The sequence below is a fragment of the Meles meles genome, chromosome 2 (genome assembly GCF_922984935.1).
Source record: "Meles meles chromosome 2, mMelMel3.1 paternal haplotype, whole genome shotgun sequence".
Lineage (NCBI taxonomy): Eukaryota > Metazoa > Chordata > Mammalia > Carnivora > Mustelidae > Meles > Meles meles.
Genome location: NC_060067.1, coordinates 139,885,827 through 139,907,984, shown reverse-complemented (window position 1 = coordinate 139,907,984; position 22,158 = coordinate 139,885,827). Strand labels below are relative to the sequence as shown.

The window sequence follows — 22,158 nt, the reverse complement described above, 5'->3', positions numbered from 1 at the left end:
TTAGTTCTAACAATTTTTTGGTAGAGTCTTCTGGGTTTTCTATAGAGAGTATCATGTCATCTATAAGTAGCAAAAGTTTGACTTCTTCCTCATGATTTGGATGCCTTTTATTTCTTTGTGTTGTCTAATTGCTAAGGCTAGGACTTCCAGTATTATGTTAAATAGTAATGGTGAGAGTGGAGATCCCTCTTTAGTTGCTGACCATAGAGGAAAAGATCTCAGTTTTTCCCCATTGAAGATAATATTAGCTCTGGGTTTTTTTTGATATGGCTTTTATGATGTTGAAGTATAGTCCATCTATACCGACTTTGTTGAGGATTTTTATCGAGAAAGGATGCTGTATTTTTTCAAATGCTATTTCTTTATCTATTGAAGGATCATATGGTTCTTAACTTTTCTTTTATTAATGTTGTATATCACATTGATTGACTTGTGAATATTGAACTACCCTTGCAGCCCAGGAATCAATTCCACTTGGTCGTGGTGAATAATCCTTTTAGTGTACTGTTGGATTTGACTCGCTAGTGTCTTATTGAGAATTTTTGCATCCATGTTCATCAAGAATATTGGTCTTTAATTGGTCTTTTTTTACTGGGCTCTTTATCAGGTTTTGAAATCAAGGTAATGCTGGCCTCATAGATTGAGTTTGGAAGTTTTTCTTCCATTTCAGTTTTTTGGAACATTTTTTTAAGTTTTTTAACTCTTTTTTAAGTGTTGGAATTTCCCTGGGAAAACATCTGGCCTTGGACTTTTGTTTGTTGGTAGATTTTTATTACTGATTCAATTTCTTTGCTGATTATATGTCTGTTCAGGTTTTCCATGTCTTCCTATTTCAGTTTTGGTAGTTTGTATGTTTCTAGGAAATTGTCTGTTTTTTCCAGATTGCCTAGTCTGTTGGCATATAATTTTTCATAATATTCTCTTGTAATTGTTTGTATTTCTGTGGTGTTGGTTGTGATCTCTCCTCTTTCATTCGTGATTTTATTTATTTGACTCCTTTCTCTCTTCCTTTTGATAAATCTGGCTAGGGGTTCATCAATTTCATTAATTCTTTCAAAGAATCAGCTCTTAGTTTCATTGATCTGTTCTACTATTTTTGTTGGTTTGTTTCTATATATTTCTTTCTTTCTAATCTTTATTATTTCCTGTCTTCTGCTGGCTTTAGGCTTTACTTGCTGTTCCTTTACTAGCTCCTAAAGGAATAAGGTCAGGTTGTGTATTTGAGACCTTTCTTGCTTCTTGAAGTAGGCCTGTATTACAATACATTTCCCTCTTACAGCTGCCTTTGCAGTATTCCAGAGGTTTTGGACTGTGGTACTTTCATTTTCATTTGCATCAATGTATTTTTAAATTTTGCTTTTCATATCCTGGTTAACCTATTCATTCCTCAGTAGGATATTCTTTAACCTCCATGTTTTTTTTGGTCCTTCCAAAATTTTTCTTGTGATTTACTTCAAGTTCCATAGCATTATGGTCTGAAAATATGCATGGTATGATCTCAGTCTTCTTGAGGGATTGTCGAGGACTGATTTGTGACCCAGTATGCGATCTATTCTGGGGAATGTTCCATGTGCACTCAAAAAAAAAATATATTCTGCTGCTTTAGGATGAAATGTTCTAAATAGATCTCTTAAGTTCATATGGTTCAGTGTGTCATCCAAAGCCATATTTCTTTGTTGATTTTCTGCTTAGATGATCCGTCCATTGCTGTAAATGGGGTGTTAAAGTACCCTAATATTATCATATTTTTTAAATGAGTTTTTTTGTTTGTTATTAATTGATTTATATATTTGGGTACTCCCAAATTAGGGGTATAAGTATTTATAATTGTTAGATCTCCTTGATAGATACCCCCCCCTTAATCATGATACAGTGTCTCTTCTAGACAGAATATAGATGGGTCTTGGTTTTTTTTTTTTTTTTAATCCATTCTGATACTCTATGTCTTTTGAGTGGAGCATTTAGTCCATTTACATTCAGAGTGATTATTGAAAGATATGAATGTAGTGCCATTGTGTTAACTGTAAAGTTGGTGTTTCTGGTGTTGTTCTCTCTTCCTTTGTAGTCTTTGTTGCTTTTGGTCTCTCCCCTCCCCCCGGAACTCAAAGAGCCTTCTTTAATATTTCTTGCAGAGCTGGTTTAGTGGTCATGAACTCCGTTAGTTTTTGTTGGTGTAGAAAACTATTTATCTCCCCCTCTATTCTGAATGACAGCCTTGCTGTATAAAGTATTCTTGGCTGCATATTTTTCCCATTCAGCACATTGAATATATTATGTCACTCTCTTCTGGCCCGCCAAGTTTCTTTGGACAGATCTACTGCAAACCTAATTTGTCTTCCATTGTAGATTAAGGGCTTTTCCCCCTTGCTGCTTCCAGGATTTTCCTTGTTTGTGAATTTTGTGAATTTGATTATAATATGTCTTGATGATGCCTGGCTTTTTTTTTTTTTTAATTTAATGGGAGTTCTCCATGCTTCTTGGATTTCAATGTCTGTTTCCTTCTCAAGATTAGGGATGTTTTCAGATATATGCTGAACTATAAACTGTATCAGCTATAAGCTAACCTGATGCTCCCTTGTCTTTTCTTTTTCTGGAACTCCTTTGATATAAATGTTATTGTGCTCTAAAGAGTCACTGAGTTCCCTAAGTCTAGATATGTGATCCAATACCTTCCTTTCCTCTTTTTTTCAGCTTCATTATTTTTCATAATTTTATAACTGATTCATTCCTCTGCTTTGTCCATTCTCATCATTGCATCCATTCAGTTTTGCATCTCAGTTATAATATTTATTTTGACCTGACTAGTTTTTAGTTCTCTTATCTTTTTAATAAGGGATTCTCTAGGGTCTTTTTTGCTTTTTTCAAGCCCAGCTAGTATTCTTATAATTATTGTTTTAAATTCGGGTTCAGACATCTTACTTGTATCTGTATTGGTTAAATCCCTGGCCAATAACTTCCTGTTCTTTCTTTTGGGGTGAATTCTTCCATCTTGTCATTTTGTTTGGGTCACTGTTTTGTGTGTGTGTGTGTGTGTGTGTGTGTATGTGTGAGATTATTAGGAAAGCCTGTTTTATACTGGCTTCTATGAGTGATAGCTGTATTAAGAGGTAAAAAGAAAGAAAGAAAGAAAGAAAGAAAAGAAAGAAAGAAAAGGAAAAGAAAAGCTAGATCCTAGGTGTGTTTTGGTCTGCTTGTTAAAAAAACTTAGATCCCATTCCTCCCTGCTCCCCACCAAAAAAAGACAGCTAGATTCTATTTTCCCTAGGGTTGAACTTTTGCAGCACTCTATGATCAGTAGACTTGGTGCTTGCAAGAAGTTTGTGCTGCTCTTCTGGGGGTGGGTCATGTTGTGCTGATTCTCAGGTGGACTTTCCCTGTGGAGATATACCTGGAGGGTGCGGGTGGGTGGGGCTGATGTAAATGACTCCAGCCTCCACTGGGTGGCACTGTTTTGCTCACTGAAGTCAGTCAGTTGGGGGGAAATGTTGGGAAATAATGGTGCCAGTCTCTAGCTCTGTTGTCCACAGAGCAGGGAGTTTGCATCTGCTATTCTTCAGAATGCCCTCACAGAAAATCAAACAAGTACCTCTCTTGTGTCTCTGGCTTCTGTCAGACCCCTGCCTTCACCCTGCCTGCATCGGAGCTGTCTAGCTACCTGCCAGGCTGCACAGTACTTCTGTGTTTATCTCGGGCACACAGCTGAGTTTCACAACTCCAAATTTTAGAGATCTGTGGAGTAGGGACCCATGCTGATCCCCTGGGGGGAAGGTCTTGCTCCACTGTAGCTGGTGTCAGTTTGTCCCAGAACTCAGTTGTGCAACCATGCAACTGTCAAAGTTTTTGTGTTTTGTTTTTTTAATATTTTATTTACTTATTTGAGAGAGAGAGCATGAGTCCATGAATGGGGGGAAGGGGCAGAGGAGAGGGAGAAACAGAATCCCCAATAATCAGGGAGCCTGAGGTGGGGCTCAATCCCAAGACCCTGGGATCACTACGTAAGCCAAAGGCGGGTGCGTAACCAACTGAGCCACCTAGGCAGCCCTCAACCATTCTAAGTTTATGGTAAAGTGAAGCCAAAAAAGCTGGCACCAGGGTTTGTTGTCCCAGCTGGTGTTTTTGTTCCTATGCTAGGGAACAGGGCAGCATGTTGGCACCACCAGTGTTTTTGTCCCTAGAGAGGCTGTGCCACCACTCCCAAATGCACTCCAAGCAGGGAAACTGTTTCTCCCTCTGTGGCCCAGGTTATCCTCTGACCATGCTGCCCACTCCCAGGTCTCCACATTCCTTTCCCACCAGAGCACAGCCAACCCCATCAGGCATGACTCTGGAGATGAGGTGGACCACCAAAACTTCAGACTTTGTGTTCCACTGTTTAGGAAAACTTGTGGTAGATAGCCAGTCTCCTTTTTCCAGTCAATGGTTTTGGGGAAGAATTTTTCTTGTGCAATCCCCTGTGCGCTCTTTCTTTCTCTCTCCTCTGTGATCAGGGCCCCCTCCCCTTCACAACACCTATGATTCTTTTCTCCCCCTAATCAACTCTCCTCTGTTCCTGCCTTTCATGATGTGGCTGATTTTCTATCTCTAGTTGTATAGTTTTGCTCTCTCAGTCCTCAGATCAATTTCTTAGGTCTTCAAAATGATTTGAAATTTAACTAGCTGTGTTTGAGCGATGATGCAAGCTTAGGGTACCCTACTCTTCTGCCATCTAAACTTCTCCCCACATCTCTGTATTGAGTATCAGCTGCATTAGTCTGTTCAGGTTGCCCTAATAGCTGACCATACTGGGTGGTTTAAACAAAGAAATGTATTTTCTTACAGTCTGAGGTCTGGGAGTCCCAGAGCAAGGTACTGGTGGGGCTGGTATCCTGGGAGGCATCTTTTTTTGGCTTACAGATGGCTGTCTTCTTGTTGTTTGGTCACATGGTCTTTCCTTTGTTCATGCACTCTGCTGATATCTCTCTTCATTTAAGAACACCAGTCCTATAGAATTAGGGCCCCACCTTTATCACCTCATTTAACTTTAATCGTCTCTTTCAATGCCTTATCTTTAAACACAGTTACTTTGGGAGATTAGGGCTTCAACATTTAAATTTTGAGGGGATACACAAACCATGTGCCTGCCACTGTCATAAGTGCTTTGGACACATTAGTGAACAAAGCAAAGATTATTCTCCTTGTGGGGTTGATGTTAGGGAGAGGTGGTGAACAATAAATAATAATTATATATAAATAAATTATGTAGTATGTTAGAAGGCAGTGAGTGTTATAGGAAAAAGTAAAGAACAGGGGGAAGGGATCTGGGATGTTGGCATAGGCTTTAGGGTGGGTGACAGTTTTAAACAGGGCAATCAGATTAGGTCCTCCTGAGTAGCTGACATTGAGCAAAGTCTTGAAGAATATGAGGGATTTAACAGTATAGCTAGATATCTGCTCTTGTTACATCTGGTGTTTATTCAGTTAAGATATTGAGAAATTTTGAAAGACATAATTTAGAGTCAGATAACGTTGGTTCAAGTTCTAACGTTGTGTGACTCAGGGCAACTTAACCTCTGCACTAAATTATATAACCAACACCACAATTTTAATGAATTCCAGATGCCAGGATATTTCAGAGCTGATTATCCCTGTTTTGGATGAACACTGAGAGAATAAATTACTGCAAGGTTGAATTTGAACCCCATTCAGGAATCATTGTCTAATTGCTAAACTTATCAGATATGTAGTTTCCCTGCCTAGCCCCAGAGGTGTTTCATTGTTCCCTTGGTTTCACTGCAAGGCTACAGTAAAGTACTTTAGTTTGGTGAGGAAGATCAGGAATGACCTTGTTAATTATGTTGATAAATATGTCAGTCAGAGGCATTCCAAAAGGTTTTTCATTTGAGTGTAGGGATTAGTGTGCTTTGGGTGAGGAAAAGTTGATGAAATTTAGCAGCTCTCCATTAATGTAAAATACCGAGAAATAAGTAGTTAAGAAGCATGCCTAGACTTGCACTTTGCTCAGCAGCCAAAAATAAACAAACAAACAAATAAATAATATATTCTGTCAAATCTTAACTATCCATATTAATAAAAAATAAAAATATCAGACTAACTTATAGGAAATCTATAAACTCTCACCACAGAAAGGAAGGATAGCAGAAGATAACAGAAGTATAAAGTAGATAATACTTTAGTATATATAAGTGGATGTCCCCTCCACTTTTTAAAACAAAAATGTAAATAGACAAGATATAATTTCTTAGATTCCCTTATTCTGTAATGAAATTCGTCTTCTATATTAGACCCTGGACTGAGCTCAGAGCTACTCTGGAGAGTAGCAAATAATCTGGTCCCTGATTTTCTAGGGGATTATAGTCTAGTCATCAAGAGAAAAAAGTAAACCAATACAACCTAGAGTGTCAAGGCCATGGTAGCAGTATGCACAGGGGGTTCTGGGACCCCAGCAGAAAGTACCTAGCCCAGGCAGAGGGTGAGTGTGACAGCAGAAAAGGTTTATAAGAGCAGCCAAAACTATACCTTCACAGTGTCATTCAACAAACATAATTAAGCAATCTTGGCATGTTAAATAGATACTTGTGCTAAACTTTCTGGATGAAATGCAGTCCATCTTTTGAGGATTTAAATTCTGGTAAGGGAAGCACATATAAACAAGCTCACTAATGTGTCATTAGGTATTGAGGGGGGAGTTATATAAAGAATGCAGTAGCAGCACGAGTCCATTCCATTCTGTTTAGGGTTAATGGTGTGAGGAAGTGTGCAGTGTCTGGGAAGATGAGCAGGTATGCAGCTTGCGGAGGGAAGAGTCAGGACATGGTAGTAGATGGAACACCCTGATTAAGGTAAGGGAGCAGGCACAATTAATTTGTAGAAATACATGTAGTTCAGAACTGTGTGAAGAAGGGAAAGGGAATAAAATGGAGAACAGAAACAAGGGTAAGCTTTGTATGCGCTGGGAAGGTATTGGTTTATTCCATGGACTTGTGGATATTTGTGAGGCGAAAATACGATAAACATTCAAGGACTGAATGAGGAAAGCAGAGATCTAGATTTGGAATCATTCTGGCTTCAGTGTGGGGATAGATGAGAACGGGAAAGCACGAAGGTAGGAGGTACCAGTTACAAGTTTCACATTAGTCTGGGTACCAAATGAATCAAGACGGTATAAGTGAGGGAAAAAGAGAGAAATGTGAGAGGAAAGATAACATCCAAGGCTTGAAGACTGATTGTATGACAAAGGTATTTTAGAGGAAAGGGGCCAGCATGACTTGCTCTCTTCCATTGGTGTGATTGTGTTATTAGACAAACTTCCACACAATATGGATTATTCAGCAGAGGTAGAGTTTAACAAACTTTGAGAACTTTGAGGGTATAAATTGTTCAATGGATTTTTTATTCCTTAAGTTTAAGTACTTCATTTCTTAATGCTTTAATCTGCTTTAGTGTACTTTTGTAGACTATAGTAAAGTAATGCCTTCAATCTAAATTAACCTGATGTATAAAATGCAAAGATGTGTGCAAACCTTTGAGTTAAAAATACTGAAAAATCACCACTCTTAGAACAATATGCATATTAGACAATATTAGATTAGTGATGCTAGAACTTTTATAGTTTTTATGCTCTCTTTCAAAAGAAAACTAGCACTGTTATCATGGGAACATAAGCCACGGTAGCAGTTTACCTGAAAAACAAAACAAAACAAAACCTGGTTTCCTTCTACGGCTAAATTCAACTAATATAACTAGTAGTGGTATCTTCGATTATTAATTTATTCTGTAACAGAGGACTACCCTTTATTTCATGTATTATAGCTGTTCAAAGACTGAGGTTTAGAGATGGAGTGAATTTATAAGAGCTAACTCTACAGAGAAAGTTTTATGATAGTGTTTCATCAATAATGCTCAGTTGACAAAGTAATTGCTATTTCAGGCCCTTTTGGCCTGAAGAGTTTTTGTTCTGAATCTGTGGTTTAAATGCATAACAAAAGAAAGGAATCTTTAATGGTGCTTGCTTTGAAATTAGAATGTGATTACTTTAAAGCACTATGGATAGTTTTATTGCCTTAAACTATTTTTAACTGCCATTCTTTTTTAATGGTCTCTATAACAGCATGCTGTGAGAAGAAAAGCTAGTACAGAATTCACTTTGGTTGAGAGTTAGGTGAAGACCTGTGGAGAATTGCAGGAAAGATCTTATTTTTTTGACCTAGTGATCATTAGCCCTTTCTATGCCTTCCCTAAAGCTTGACACAGGGGTGTTTCCAGTGCAACATTTTTAGCCTAATTGGACCAACTAGCAGTGTAAGACTATCAGAACTTTCGTTTTATGAAGCTGAATGATTTCTGAGAAAGGACTGATGGAGTAACTGTAAGTGTGAACATGCCTCAGACATAGATACGTCTTTCTTATATTCCTTGGAACATGTTAGAGGCATAGGAACTGTTTCTGACATACATTAGAGTCTGAGATCTTTGTAATCTGTGAGACTGAAAAGGATAACAGTATCTGTTTTCTGAAAGGGTTGTGATTTCCCAGGAGTTTGCTCTAGAAACAGGTCATGATGAAGAGACCCTACCCGGCCATACATGCTCTGGTATGCCTCTGCAATCATCAGCCTTTGTGCATTACAGCGTTGAGTTAGAATGTCGATCAGCATGTCTTTGTCACAGCCTGGACAAAGACATTTTGTCTTTGTCTAAATGAAGATTAGTAAAGTTGCTACTCTGTAGTTTGGAAGAAGCCATTATCTAAGGATCAAAAACTATGATGCAAGCATTTTCCCTGATGGTACTTTAAAGCAGTGAGCAATTTTAACTAAACTTGGAAATCACAGAGCAACACTTGATGAAGGCTAGTTTCCTCCTATCTCTCATTTTGGTGCTATGCCTACAGATTTTCCTTTAAAAAGATCCAACTAGGGGCGCCTGGATGGCTCAGTGGATTGGGCCTCTGCCTTTGGCTCGGGTCATGATCTCAGGGTCCTGGGATCGAGCCCTGCATTGGGCTCTCTCCTCAGTAGGGAGCCTGCTTCTCTCTCTCTGCCTGCCTTTCTGCCTACCTGTGATTTCTGTCAAATAAAAAAAAATCTTAAAAAAAAAATAAAAACATCCAACTAAAAAGTACAGAAGAATAAAAAATATGGTCTTTCTTCAATCACCTCTCGAAACTACCAAAAAAGGCTTCCTTGACCTTCAAGCTGATTAGTATTTAAATGGGTACAACATCTTTTTTATTTTACAGTTAAGGAGATATAAGTTATAATGAACATACATTAAGACAAAAACAACAGCTACAGTTCAAAACCTCCAGAAGAAGGAAGAATAATGGAGAAGGAAAGTATGAAAGTACAAGGGCTGTGTAACCTTCTGAGGGACTGTGTGAACCTCTTATTGTTGGTGTGGAATGTGGACTCTTTTTCCTATAACCAAGGCTGATTCTGGGATGTATGAGGCCTTTATTTCCTTATATGCCAACACACTGTACTGGTATAACACTGAAATATGCAACAAGTTTAAACAAATTTAGCTCTAATTATAGTCATAGTAGAGTGACCAAGAAGGCCTTAACATTTCCCTCAACTTGACTAAAATTTAGACAGGTTTCTTTTCTGACTGTATGCCTTTGATCCTCCTTTTCTGAGAGCATTTACTTTGGAAAACTTGCAATTGTAAATTTTTCTTTACTCTTTTGAGATATAAATCTGCCAATCACTTGCCAGTTTTACAATCCAGAAATGTCTTTCCCCAAAGATTGGGAGCCATCTCTTTGAAATATAATCATCAGGAAAGATAGAATCCTTATCTCCTAGTCTCTGTGGGAGGGTAGGATCCCAACTTTCTTAAGAACTAATTAGCAGGGGCGCCTGGGTGGCTCAGTGGATTAAGCCGCTGCCTTCGGCTCAGGTCATGATCTCAGGGTCCTGGGATCGAGCCCCGCATCAGGCTCTCTGCTCCACAGGGAGCCTGCTTCCTCCTCTCTCTCTGCCTGCCTCTCTGCCTGCTTGTGATCTCTCTCTCTGTCAAATAAATAAATAAAATCTTTAAAAAAAAAAAAAGAACTAATTAGCAAACACAGATGTCCTAATCGCATTGACAAACACCCCCAACTCCTGGTATTCTCCAGTACTTTTCAACTAGTCCCCCACCTCCCTCTGTCCTTAAAAACTCTCTTGCCATTTGTTTCAGAGGAACTGAGTTCTTTCCTCTATTGTAAAGTCTTGATTTCTGTTGCAATTGTCTTGAATAAAGTCTTCCTTGCCTGTTTAATTTTGTATGGTACAATTTTTCTTTGACAGAAGTAGATTTTTTTTTTAAAGATTTTATTTACTTATTTGACAGATAGTAGGCAGAGAGGCAGGCAGAGACAGAGAAAGGAGGAAGCAGGCTCCCCCCTGAGCAGAGAGCCTGATCTCAATCCCAGGATCCTGGGATCATGACCTGAGCTGAAGGCAGAGGCTTTAACCCACTGAGCCACCCAGGCGCCCCGACAAAAGTAGATATTTAATGAAGAGGAGAAAAAGGAATTGAATGGCTGGGATATTAAGCAGATCATTTTTTTGGAAATTAAAGTTATCCTGGATGCTCTTAGGTTCTTAGGAAAGCTGAGTCAGGTACTGAAATATCCAGTGAATGAAGGCTAGTCACCAGGATTTGCATGCATACATAACTATGCCCTGTAAAACAAAAGGGAGAGCAGGATGTTTTACATAGGTGAGAGGAATGATCTGAAGGTGTAAAATGGAAGAAGGGAGGCATAGAGTTGTCTCTAAACACTGAGATTTATGGTTTGTGAGAGGCATAGTGCAACATATTGCCCTGGAGCTAGCTGGTTAATGGCCTGGACTCAAAGGACACTAACTAGTTCTATGGGAGAGTGTTAACTGCATGGTGGGAATTCCAAAGGGAAGAAATTTTTAATAATAAACAGAAGATCTTTCAGTTATATCCATTGTCATTTTTACTGTCTTTACATTTATGTAATTATTATACTCTTCTGTTTTTTGTGTTGTTCTGTTGAGATTATCTACAATTTACTTCTCTGACTGAATCTCTATTTTTCAGTGTTCATAGCAATTCTTGCTCATTTATTCTACCAGGATATTTCAGATTAATTTGATATGGATCTCAAAACTTTATTAAGAACTTTTGGGGTGCCTGGGTGGCTCAGTGGGTTAAAGCCTCTGCCTTCGGCTCAGGTCATGATCCCAGGTCCTGGGATCGAGCCCCACATTGGGCTCTCTGCTCAACAGGGAGCCTGCTTCCCTCTCTTTCTCTGCCTGCCTTTCTGCCTACTTGTGATCTCTGTCTGTCAAATAAATAATAAATAAAATCTTTAAAAAAATAAAAAAAACTTTATTAAGAACTTTTAATTGAAATAACTAAATTTAGGGCTCAATTTTAAAAAGTCTTTTGGTCACTATCTGCTAAATTATTTCAGTGTTTTTCTTTTCTAAAAGAGTTAGTAAAGGTTTGTGGAGTTTTTGTAAATGGCAAGAGGCTTAATTTTGTTAAAAAATACTCATTTTCATTTATGTTGACATTTACTTTGTTTTTATTTTGTTTCTTAACACATAATTGCTAAATTAAATAAATGATATTGAAGTTATAAAGAATTTATAAACATAAAATTACCTTGTATTCAGAAAAATTATTGTATTCATAATTTTTAATAACTTTTTATTTGATTAGCTTAGATTTCTAGATACAAATTATATATTCTGCACATAACAGGAATTTTGATTTCTTCTTTACAATCATTTGAAGTTTTTCTTTCCTATCCTTTTGAATTGACAAGAATTTCTAGATAATTTTTATTACTTGGTTTAACAGAAAAGCCTGGTATAACAAACCATAGCAATATTATAGGTTTCTATGGTACACAGTTGATTCTTGTTATTTGTGGTAGTTTTCTACAAAGTTTTTATAGACATTGAATTAATAGATATAGATTATCTATTGTTCTCAAGCTTACATGTAACACTAAGATAGACTTCATATAAAATACACTTTAACTGCCACCTCCTGACGGCACATGGGAGAAGAATGAGGCACAAACAAGTCAGCTGCAAGAGAACGGGAGTAGAAAAGACTGTCATCCCCTGCTCCCATTCTCTTACAGCTGACTTGTTTGTGCCTCATTCTTCTCCCATGCACTGTCAGGAGGCAGCACTTAACCAGTTTAAAATAATAGAAGCCATACAAATTATGTTCTTAGACCAGAGTGTCATTAAACCAGAAATCAATAACAGAAAGATAGCTGGAAAACCCTAAAATTCCCGGGGATTAAAAAACACAGTTGTAAATAATACATGGGTCAAAGAAGGCTCAAGAGAATTAAAAAAAATCAAATGAAAATGAAAATACAAGCTATTAAAATTTATGAGATGAGGCAATGAAATACTTAGAGGAAAATTTCTGGCCTTGAATAAATATGTGGGAAATAAAGAAAGACCTAAATTAATATAAACTTCCACCTTAGGAAATTAGAATAAAAGAACAAAGTAAGTCTGAAGTAAGCAGAAAGAAGTAAACAATGACAATTAGAGTGAAAATTAATTCAACTGAAAACAAGAAACTAATAGAGAAAAATCAATTTACCCAAAAACTTATTCTTTGAAAAAATCAATAAAATTGATAAGTCCCTAGACAAGTTAACTAAAAAAAAGAGAGAGGGAGAGAGAGAGAGAAGATACAATTACTAATATCAGAAATGAAATGTTACTGCAGATACTATGGATATGAAAGGATAAGAAAAGAATACTAAGAACAACTCTGTGCCCATAAATTTGATACTATAGATGAAATGGATTAATTTTTTCAAAAACACAATCTAATCCAGGATCTATAAAGAACTTCTCAAACTCAACACACACAAAACAGATAATCATATCAAAAAATGGGCAGAAGATATGAACAGACACTTTCCAACTAAGACATACAAATGGCTATCAGACACATGAAAAAATGTTCATCATCACTAGCCATCAGGGAGATTCAAATTAAAACAACATTGAGATACCACCTGACACCAGTTAGAATGGCCAAAATTAGCAAGACAGGAAACAACGTGTGTTGGAGAGGATGTGGAGAAAGGGGAACCCTCTTACACTGTTGGTGGGAATGCAAGTTAGTGCAGCCACTTTGGAGAACAGTGTGGAGATTCCTGAAGAAATTAAGAATAGAGCTTCCCTATGACCCTGCAATTGCACTGCTGGGTATTTACCCCAAAGATACAGATGTAGTGAAAAGAAGGGCCATCTGTACCCCAGTGTTTATTGCAGCAATGGCTACGGTCACCAAACTGTGGAAAGAAGCAAGATGCCCTTCAACGGATGAATGGATAAGGAAGATGTGGTCCATATACAGGATGGAGTATTATGCCTCCATCAGAAAGGCTGAATACCCAACTTTTGTAGCAACATGGACGGGACTGGAAGAGATTATGCTGAGCGAAATAAGTCAAGCAGAGAGAGTCAAGTATCATATGGTCTCACTTATTTGTGGAGCATAACAAATAACATGGAGGACATGGGGAGATGGAGAGGAGAGAGAGTTGAGGGAAACTGGAAGGGGAGATGAACCATAAGAGACTATGGACTCTGAAAAACAACCTGAGGGTTTTGAAGGGGTGGGGGGGTGGGAGGTTGAGGAACCAGGTGGTGGGTAATAGGGAGGGCACATACTGCATGGAGCATTGGGTGTGATGCCAAAACAATGAACACTGTTATGCTGTAAATAAACAAATAAAAAAAAGAAAAACAAACAAACAAACAAAAAAACACAATCTATCCAAACTTACACAAAGGGAAATAAACATATGAATAGGCTTATATCTATTAAAAAGTTAAACACATATTAAATAACTTGTCAAAACAGAAAGCACCTGGTCCTGATGGGTTCACTGGTGAACTCTACCAAACTTTTAAAGAATAAAATTATATAATTCTTTTGTTTGTTTATGGTCTCTTCCAGAAGATAGAAGCAGAAGGAATACTTCCTAAATCACTCTATGAAGTTACTATTATTCTAATACCAAAATCAGAGAAAGCATAACAAGAAAGGAAAACTATAGACCAATATAAACACAGATATAAACATTCTGTCATAAACACAGATATAAAAATTCTTCAAAAAAATTGCAAATTGAATTCAACACTGTATAGAAAGAATCGTGCATTATGACCAAGTGGTGTTTATTTCAGGTGTGCAAGTCTTATCTCAACATTTGAAAAATCAGTTAACATAATTCATCATATCAATAGAATAAAACGAGAAACTGTTAACTGTATCAACAGATGAAGAAAAAGCATTTTACAAAATCTATCACCTGTTCTAGATGAAAACTCTCAGCAAAAACTATAGGGAACATTACTTAAAGGGGACAAAGATCAGGAACAAAGCAAAAATGTCCATTCTAAATAGCACTGAATGTTCCAAAAAAGATTAACTTTGATTTGTATATAGCTTTGTCAAGAATTGGGAATGTAGGTTAAAAATAGTTCCAGTTGTCCAGCATCTCACATGGATGATTTGGAAATTACATATGTTAATTGAGACAAAATAAACACAGTTATTCTAATGCTGCACAGATTGGGAAAGTAGCTTTTAATGGTAAGGAATTAGATATTGGACTGAACTACTAAGGACTATAACTGAAGGTTATTCCCTTTTAGAGTGACTGGTGAATTTTTATACAGCTTAAGACAACTATTGTTAAAACTACTCATTTTCTTTTGCTTTAGAGTATTTTTTTGCTTTCTGATTTTTGTAAGTAAAATATAGGAGCTAAGTAAAAAAAAAAAATCAACAAGTGGAACTACAGCATCAAACTAGAAAGCTTCTGAAGAGCAAAAGAAAGGAGAGAAAGGGAAGAAAGGGAGAAAGGGAGAAACTTTCCAATATGCTTGGAAACCATATACCTGATAAGGGATTAATATCTAAAATACATAAGAATCTCATACAACTCAATAGCAGAAAACAAATAATCGAATTAAAAATTGGTGAAGAACCTGAATAGACATTTTTCTAAATAAGACATACAAATGGCCCATAAGTACATGAAAATGTGTTCAATATCACTAATTGCCAGGGAAGAGCAAATCAAAACTATAATGGAATATCACTTTATACCTGTTAGAATGACTTTTATCAAAAAACCAAGAAATGTGAAGAAAGGGGAATTCCCGTTGGTAGCAATGTAAATTGGTATAGCCACAATGGGAAACAGTGTGGAAGTTTTTCAAAAAATTTAAAACAGAATGATATAGCAATTCTACTTCTGGGTGTTTATCTAAAGGAAATGAATTCATTATCTCATAAAGATATCTGCACCTCCATATTAACTGTAGTGAAAACCACTAAAGTTCCATCAACAGATGAATGGATAAAGAAAATGTGACTCTCAAAAAAAACAAAAAAAGAAAATGTGACTCTCTCTCACACACATATACATACAGTGGAATATTATTCAGTCATAAAAAGGAAGAAAACCCTGCTATTTGAGAAAACATGGACAAATCTGAAGGGTGTTATGTTAAACGAGTCAGAGAAAGGCGAATATTGTATGATATCACTTATATGTAGAATTTAAAACAGCTGAACATAGAAACAAGTAGAGGCTGAGGGGTGGGAAAATGGGGACACGCTGCTCAACAGGTACAAGCTTTCAATTTTAAGAGGAATAAGTTTTGGGGATCTAATAATACACAGCATGGTGACTATAGTCACTGTGTTGTATTCTTGAAACAATACTGTGTTGTATTCTTGAAAGTTGCTAAGAGAGTAAATCTTAAATATTCTTACCATAATAACAACAACAATTATCATTTTGTCAGGTAAAGAGACGTTACTAGCTTTATTGTGTTAATAACTTCACTGTATACACACACACCCCTGTCCTATCATTGCATTGTACATTTAAAATTTATACAATGTTAGATATCCATTATATCTCACTAAAACTATTTAAAAAACCCTCATAGTAGCCAAGGAAAACATTAACAATTACTTTTTAAGTTACACTTTGGCAGGGTCATCAGGATGGATAGATTTCAAAGCATTTTGAGATGTGTTCTGGCTCTGCAATGCTGGAGTGGACAGTATGCAATCAAGCCCTAAACCCCTTGAAATTCTTCAGTCTAAAACACTGAAAGCAAAAACTTAAAATGTCCAAAATGAATCCACATTCTGACCCTAAATTTGCTATGACAGGAGAATTGAAACTAGAGCAAAGAAATTTTTTTTCAGTGAATAGATTGATGTATAATTGTAAAGCAAAAATTATTCTCCTGAAGACAAAGTTAATCCATAAATTTTTGTTAACTTGCCTCTATTTTTCTAGTGGTGACTAGATTTTAAAAGTGATGAAAACATCACAAACTCCTAAAGTCAGCTTTAGAGAGCATGTTTAAAGTCCTTTAATGAAAATGAGCATGCATGCATGTGTTCGTGCTCACATACACACATACACAGGCACACCCAGTACGGTTCTGATAAAGGCGATCTTGTCTTCAAAGTTAAGAGCTTGCTTTCTTATAAAAGGGTTTGCATGGTTTATGCAAAATTTCAGTGTTTATCTTCATGCTCACCAGAAGTCTTCAAACAGGTTTTAGTTAAGGAAAATATATGGATGCTTACCAGCTCCATTTCATTTCTTAAAGATTAAATCTTTTTTTTTAAAGAACTCAACAGTTTTCCTTCCTTATCTCTACATTCCTTTTCTGAACTCTAGTTTCATTCATTGAACATCCATTTATTAAGCACCGGCACGCCAGACTCCATGCTCTGGGAGCACTCTGAAGTCTGCGGTGACACAAAAGGACAAGAACAATGAAATGAAATCAGTGACACAGGAGTGCAGGGGAGGGTACCTTGGGCGTTGGCACAGCTGGTTGAGTTTGGAGTGCCCAAAGTACAATTCAAAAAGGAAGAATTATTTGAGCAGAATCTTGAAAATACTTTGGATGCAAAGTAACAGGAGAAGAAAACAGCATTCCAGACAGGGGATTATTGGACTAGTTTTACAGAGATGAGGAAACATAGATCCAATTTGGGGAAGGGCAGAAAGTTTGATTTGGCTGGAAATGGAAGTAATCCCCCCAAACAAACAAACAAAGTAAATAAATGGCTAGTAAACAAGGGCAAAGAAAGATGTTTTTTCCTAGGATGATTTTTGGTTTGGGATTTCATTTAATGTAGTTAGTGTTGAGACATTTAAGGATTTAAGGGAAAAACATGTCAAGATCATACTTGCAATTGAGAGAACAAATAGGCTCACCATGATTGTCCTTTTATTTTTCTTCTTCTTCTAGTTCTTTGCCCAGCTTTTGTTTTAATCTGCATTTGCCTTCTGTTACACATCAACTTTTTACACCCATATTACAATCTTAAAACAAGTTAGAGTGAAAAAACTTACAATAAAAGATGATGGAAATGATCAGGCTTACCAAATCCTTGGAGTGCTCCCCCTAGCATTTGGGCATCCATTATGGGATTGAAATTGGGAGCTGGGAAGATGGTTCCTTGAACCTAATGGGAAGAGTCAATGAGAAAGAGATAGGAGTATTTTATAAGAAATATTTGAACATTTTTTTTGCAGATAAATGAAAACAAAAACAATCTATATATTTAAATTACTGTAAGACACACATATAAGTCTATCAAACAAATGTGTTAATTGTATGTTAATAATATGGAGCAAATTGATAGAATTTTTAAAAAAGTCCAATGACCTCTATTATATTGGCTCTATTCCATCTAGGAATTTGAAATACTAGAACCAACAGTAGAAAATGTGAGAATCAAATAAATATAAATCTTTGTAATAAGCAGTGAACATTTTCTTAGGAATTGATGGCTATTTAAAGAAACTGAATGGGAGAACTATATAGGGGAAATTCATGACATTTATATGGATCAGAAGTAGTACTTGCCACCACCGCCTTTTTCCACATCAGGGGCCCTAAAATCATACTAGAGAAAATTGAAATGTTTGAATTTGGATTATGAGATTCATAAAAATCTGGGTGATATAGATAGGGCAGAGATTTTTTTGTTGGAATTTGCAGCTGCAAATAAAAACATAAAAACCTGACTGACATTCCATTTAAATTTTCTTTCTTGCTAATAATAAAAATGGCAGCACATTTATGTTAGGCTTTGAATCCACATGGTCTATTATTTCAGACAGAGCCAGTCAGGACTAGGCACCATAACATCACACTCAGCACAGGAGAACCATCAGTCAAAATTTATTAAGAATGGGGCCTCTCCCTGTTTGTTGTCAGTGTGTCCAGGAACATTGGGTAAAAATGCCTTCCTATAGCAAATGGGTCTACTAGCCCTCAAGAACTCTGGCATTCGCCAAGCTCTTCTATAAGAATGATCTCTTAACAGAAAGTGAAGTTTTCTAGTGCCCATTTTATAACAGTAGAGAATTAATTAAGATTGCACCATAACATCTAGCCCAAGAAATATACATATACTTATACCAAAATATTTATGAAAAGATTTTGAGTGACTAAGAATATTGTTCACTTGAGTTAAAACTAAAAAAAAAAAAATCAGTTTGGATTTCATTTGATTAATATTAATGATGATGAAGTTGTTTATTTGAAGTAGACTGGAAACCACATAATGTGATATGGCTATATTTTCTTTTTTATTAATATATAATGTATTATTTGCCCCAGGGGTACAGGTCTGGGAATCATCACTCTTAAACAATTCACAGCACTCACCATAGCAAATACTATACCCAATGTTCATAACCCAACCACCCTATCCCTAAACCCATCAACCCCCAACAACTCTAAGTTTGTTTTGTGAGATTAAGAGTCTCTTTATGGTTTGTCTTCCTCTCTGGTTTCTTCTTGTTTCATTTTTTCCATCCCCCCGCCATGAACCTCTACCCTGCCTCTCAAATTCCTCATATCAGAGAGATCATATGATAATTGTCTTTCTCTGATTGACTTATTTCACTCAGCATATTATCCTCTAGTTCCATCTACGTTGTTGCAAATGGCAAGATTTCCTTTCTTTTGATGGCTGCATAGTATTCCATTGTATATATATAAAATGTATCTTCTTTACCCATTCATCTGTTGATGGACATCTAGATTCTTTCATTGGTTTGGCTTTTTTGGACATTGTTGCTACAAACATTGGGGTGCACATGCCCCTTCAGATCACTGCATTTGTATCTTTGGGTAAATACTTAGTAGTGCTATTGATGTATCATAAGGTAGTTCTATTTTCAACTTTTTGAGGAACCTCCATACTGTCTTCCCAGAGTGGCCGCACCAGCTTGCATTCCCATCAACAGTGTAGGAGGGTTCCCCTTTCTCCACACCCTCGCCGACACTTGTCGTTTCCTGACTGGTTAATTTAACCATTCTGACTGGTGTGAGGTGGTATCTATTCTTAAGTACAACCATGTTAATAATATTTTTAATGCCTTTTTAAATGCCTATATGGACAGATATATGTAATTAAAATAAGAATATGGTCTGCATCTTACATTGCTAAGGTACATGCAATTTGCTTCTGATATTCAAATTTATTGGAGATGATCAAGAGACTAAGTTCTCCTGAGCCAATCCACAATTCTGTGTGCTATGTATTAGGAGTCAATATGAGTGTATCTCCTTTATCCACTAACCTGTTTCACTGGGACTCTATTAAGAAGATAGACTTTGTTCTTCTTTTATTTATTAAATTAATTTTAAATAGTAAGGTCTAATGTAAATTCTTAAGTTGAGGTCTCCTCACCTGAAGCATTTTCCCTTGAATCTTGTTATCCTAGAAAAGTGAATGCTGTAAGCTTTTGAAAGAACAGCCATATACTGAATGTGAAAATTGTTTTCTGCTATTTTTCACTGCCTTTTTGTCTACATAGCTCTTTCTCAAAATTTTTCCCCACTGGGAAAATATTTTTTTTTTCTATTTAAGGCATGGAAAAAGAGATACTTTATTTACCCTATTTTAGGACTTGGAAAATTTGGACAAATCTTGCATGGATAATAATATTTTTCGCCTGGTGACCTTAATTTTGCTGACTGCTATCAGCCGAAAGTCTGTTTTAAACTATAGAAAAGGAGTACCTGGGTGGCTCAGTCAGTTAAACATTTGCCTTTGGCTTAGGTCATGATTTCCAGGTCCTGATTGAGTCCCACATTGGGCTCCCTGCTCAGCAGGGAGCCTGCTTCTCCCTCTCCTTCTCCCTCTGAACTCTCTCTCTCTCTCAGATAAATAAATAAAATCTTTAAAAAAGCTGTAAAAGAGAATATTTTTGAAATAATAAGATGTATTATTAAATATGTGTAAGTTATCTAGGCAGTTTTACACATTACCATAAAGCATTTCAATACTGGCTAGACTAGGATTTTCCAGAATTTTTATTGGAGTAAGTGCTATAAAATAAAAGCATATACTTTTATAGAGAAGAAGGGAAAAAGCTCTAAAATTTATAGATAAAGGAGGTTGTAAATATTTACAGTGATTTATTAGACATAATCTGTAAGCGAAAGGAAAAAGTCCATGGTTTTTTCCTTTGGAGTTTTTGTCATTAATCTTTATACAGATTACTAGTGCAACATATTTTTACAATATAATGTAAAAATTACTTTTTTCTGTTTTCATTACAGTTCTCAACTTCTTTGCCATTTCAAATCCTTATTTTCTTGTCAACTGGCATTAAAATAATACACTAAAGATGTTTCAGAAAAAAATTTAAGACAAGTAAAGAAAATTATAAACGCTTAGTAATTCATAAAACATAGTTTCTAGGAAGCATTTGTCATTTATGCTCATTTATATTGCAAACTATTACATTTATTTATTTATTTATTTATTTAATTTTTTTAAACTGATAATATCAAGTGTTAGCAGGGATATGCAACAACTAGAACTCTCAAACATTATTAAGGGGAGTGTCAGTTGGAACCTCATTTTGGAAATTCTTTTTTATGTTTGTCTTTTTGTTTTCTGGAGAACTTCCAGAGACCTATGACCACTCCAATCTGACCACTGATGTTGACTTTGGACTGCCCTTCTCCCTCTTTCTGAGACTTCCTATCACCATTCTCTTACGTCTCTTGCTTCTTCTTCTTTTTTTTTTTTTTAAAGATTTTATTTTTTTGACAGATAGAGATTACAAGTAGGCAGAGAGGCAGGCAGAGAGAGAGAGAGGAGGAAGCAGGCTCCCAGCCAAGCAGAGAGCCCGATGCGGGGCTCGATCCCAGGACCCTGGGATCATGACCTGAGCCGAATGCAGAGGCTTTAACCCGCTGAGCCACCCAGGTGCCCCTATTACATTTATTTTTAATATAGTAATAACCCATTTGAATGTATTTACTATTTAAATATAGTAGTAAACCATTATATTTATTTTTATGCCAATTATTATGTTTCATTTAAGCTCAGGTCAGCAACACTATTCTATATATGGTACATATTAATGTTCTTTTTACTTATTTTTTCATTGGAATATTGATTTTTTTCTATTAATGATAATATTTTTCCAGTTCTATTAAGAGATAATTGATATATAACATTGTATAAGTTTAAGTTGTATAGCATGATATAATATATGGATATATTATGAAATGATTACCACAGTAAGGTTGATTAACACATCTACCACCTCACAGTTGCCTTTTTTTTCCTTATGAAAACATTTAAGAGCTACTCTTAGAACTTTCAAGTATATAATGTAATATTGTTAAATAAAATCACCATGTTGTACATTAGACCCCAAACTTATTTTCCTTATAACTGGAAGTTTGTATTCTGTTACCAACATTTCCCAATCCCACTGCACCCACCAAGCACATACACTCCTCCAAGGCCCTGGCAATCACCATTCTTTTAATGATCATTTTCACTAAACTGACCAGTTAAATCTATTGAAACAGTCAATTATTAGGTTTTAGTTTTGTCCCCTGAATTAAAGTTATTTGAAAAAAAATTGATTAATTATTTTGGGCCATAAAACTTTTTCTAATGACTATGATATACATATAGGTATATATTCATCTATTTTTAAGGTAATTTGATCTTTACTTTGGATATTTTCCCCAAAATTTTTGCTCAGCCATAGTCTATGCATTGCTTAATATTCAACACCAGTCTCTCTGATGAAATGAATCTATTCTGACCACTTCT

General features: G+C 36.1%; 1 protein-coding gene across 1 annotated transcript in view; it reads right to left on the bottom strand.

The window, feature by feature from the left end:
* Positions 1–22,158, bottom strand: part of ANXA10 (annexin A10) — a 116,914-nt gene that overhangs the window by 58,792 nt on the left and 35,964 nt on the right. The window contains exons 2-3 of the mRNA XM_045997667.1: positions 17,442–17,523; positions 8,574–8,668 (exon numbers count right to left, since the gene is read on the bottom strand). Of these exons, the coding sequence (XP_045853623.1) occupies positions 8,574–8,668; positions 17,442–17,523 (177 nt within the window). The remainder of the gene's footprint in view (positions 1–8,573; positions 8,669–17,441; positions 17,524–22,158) is intronic.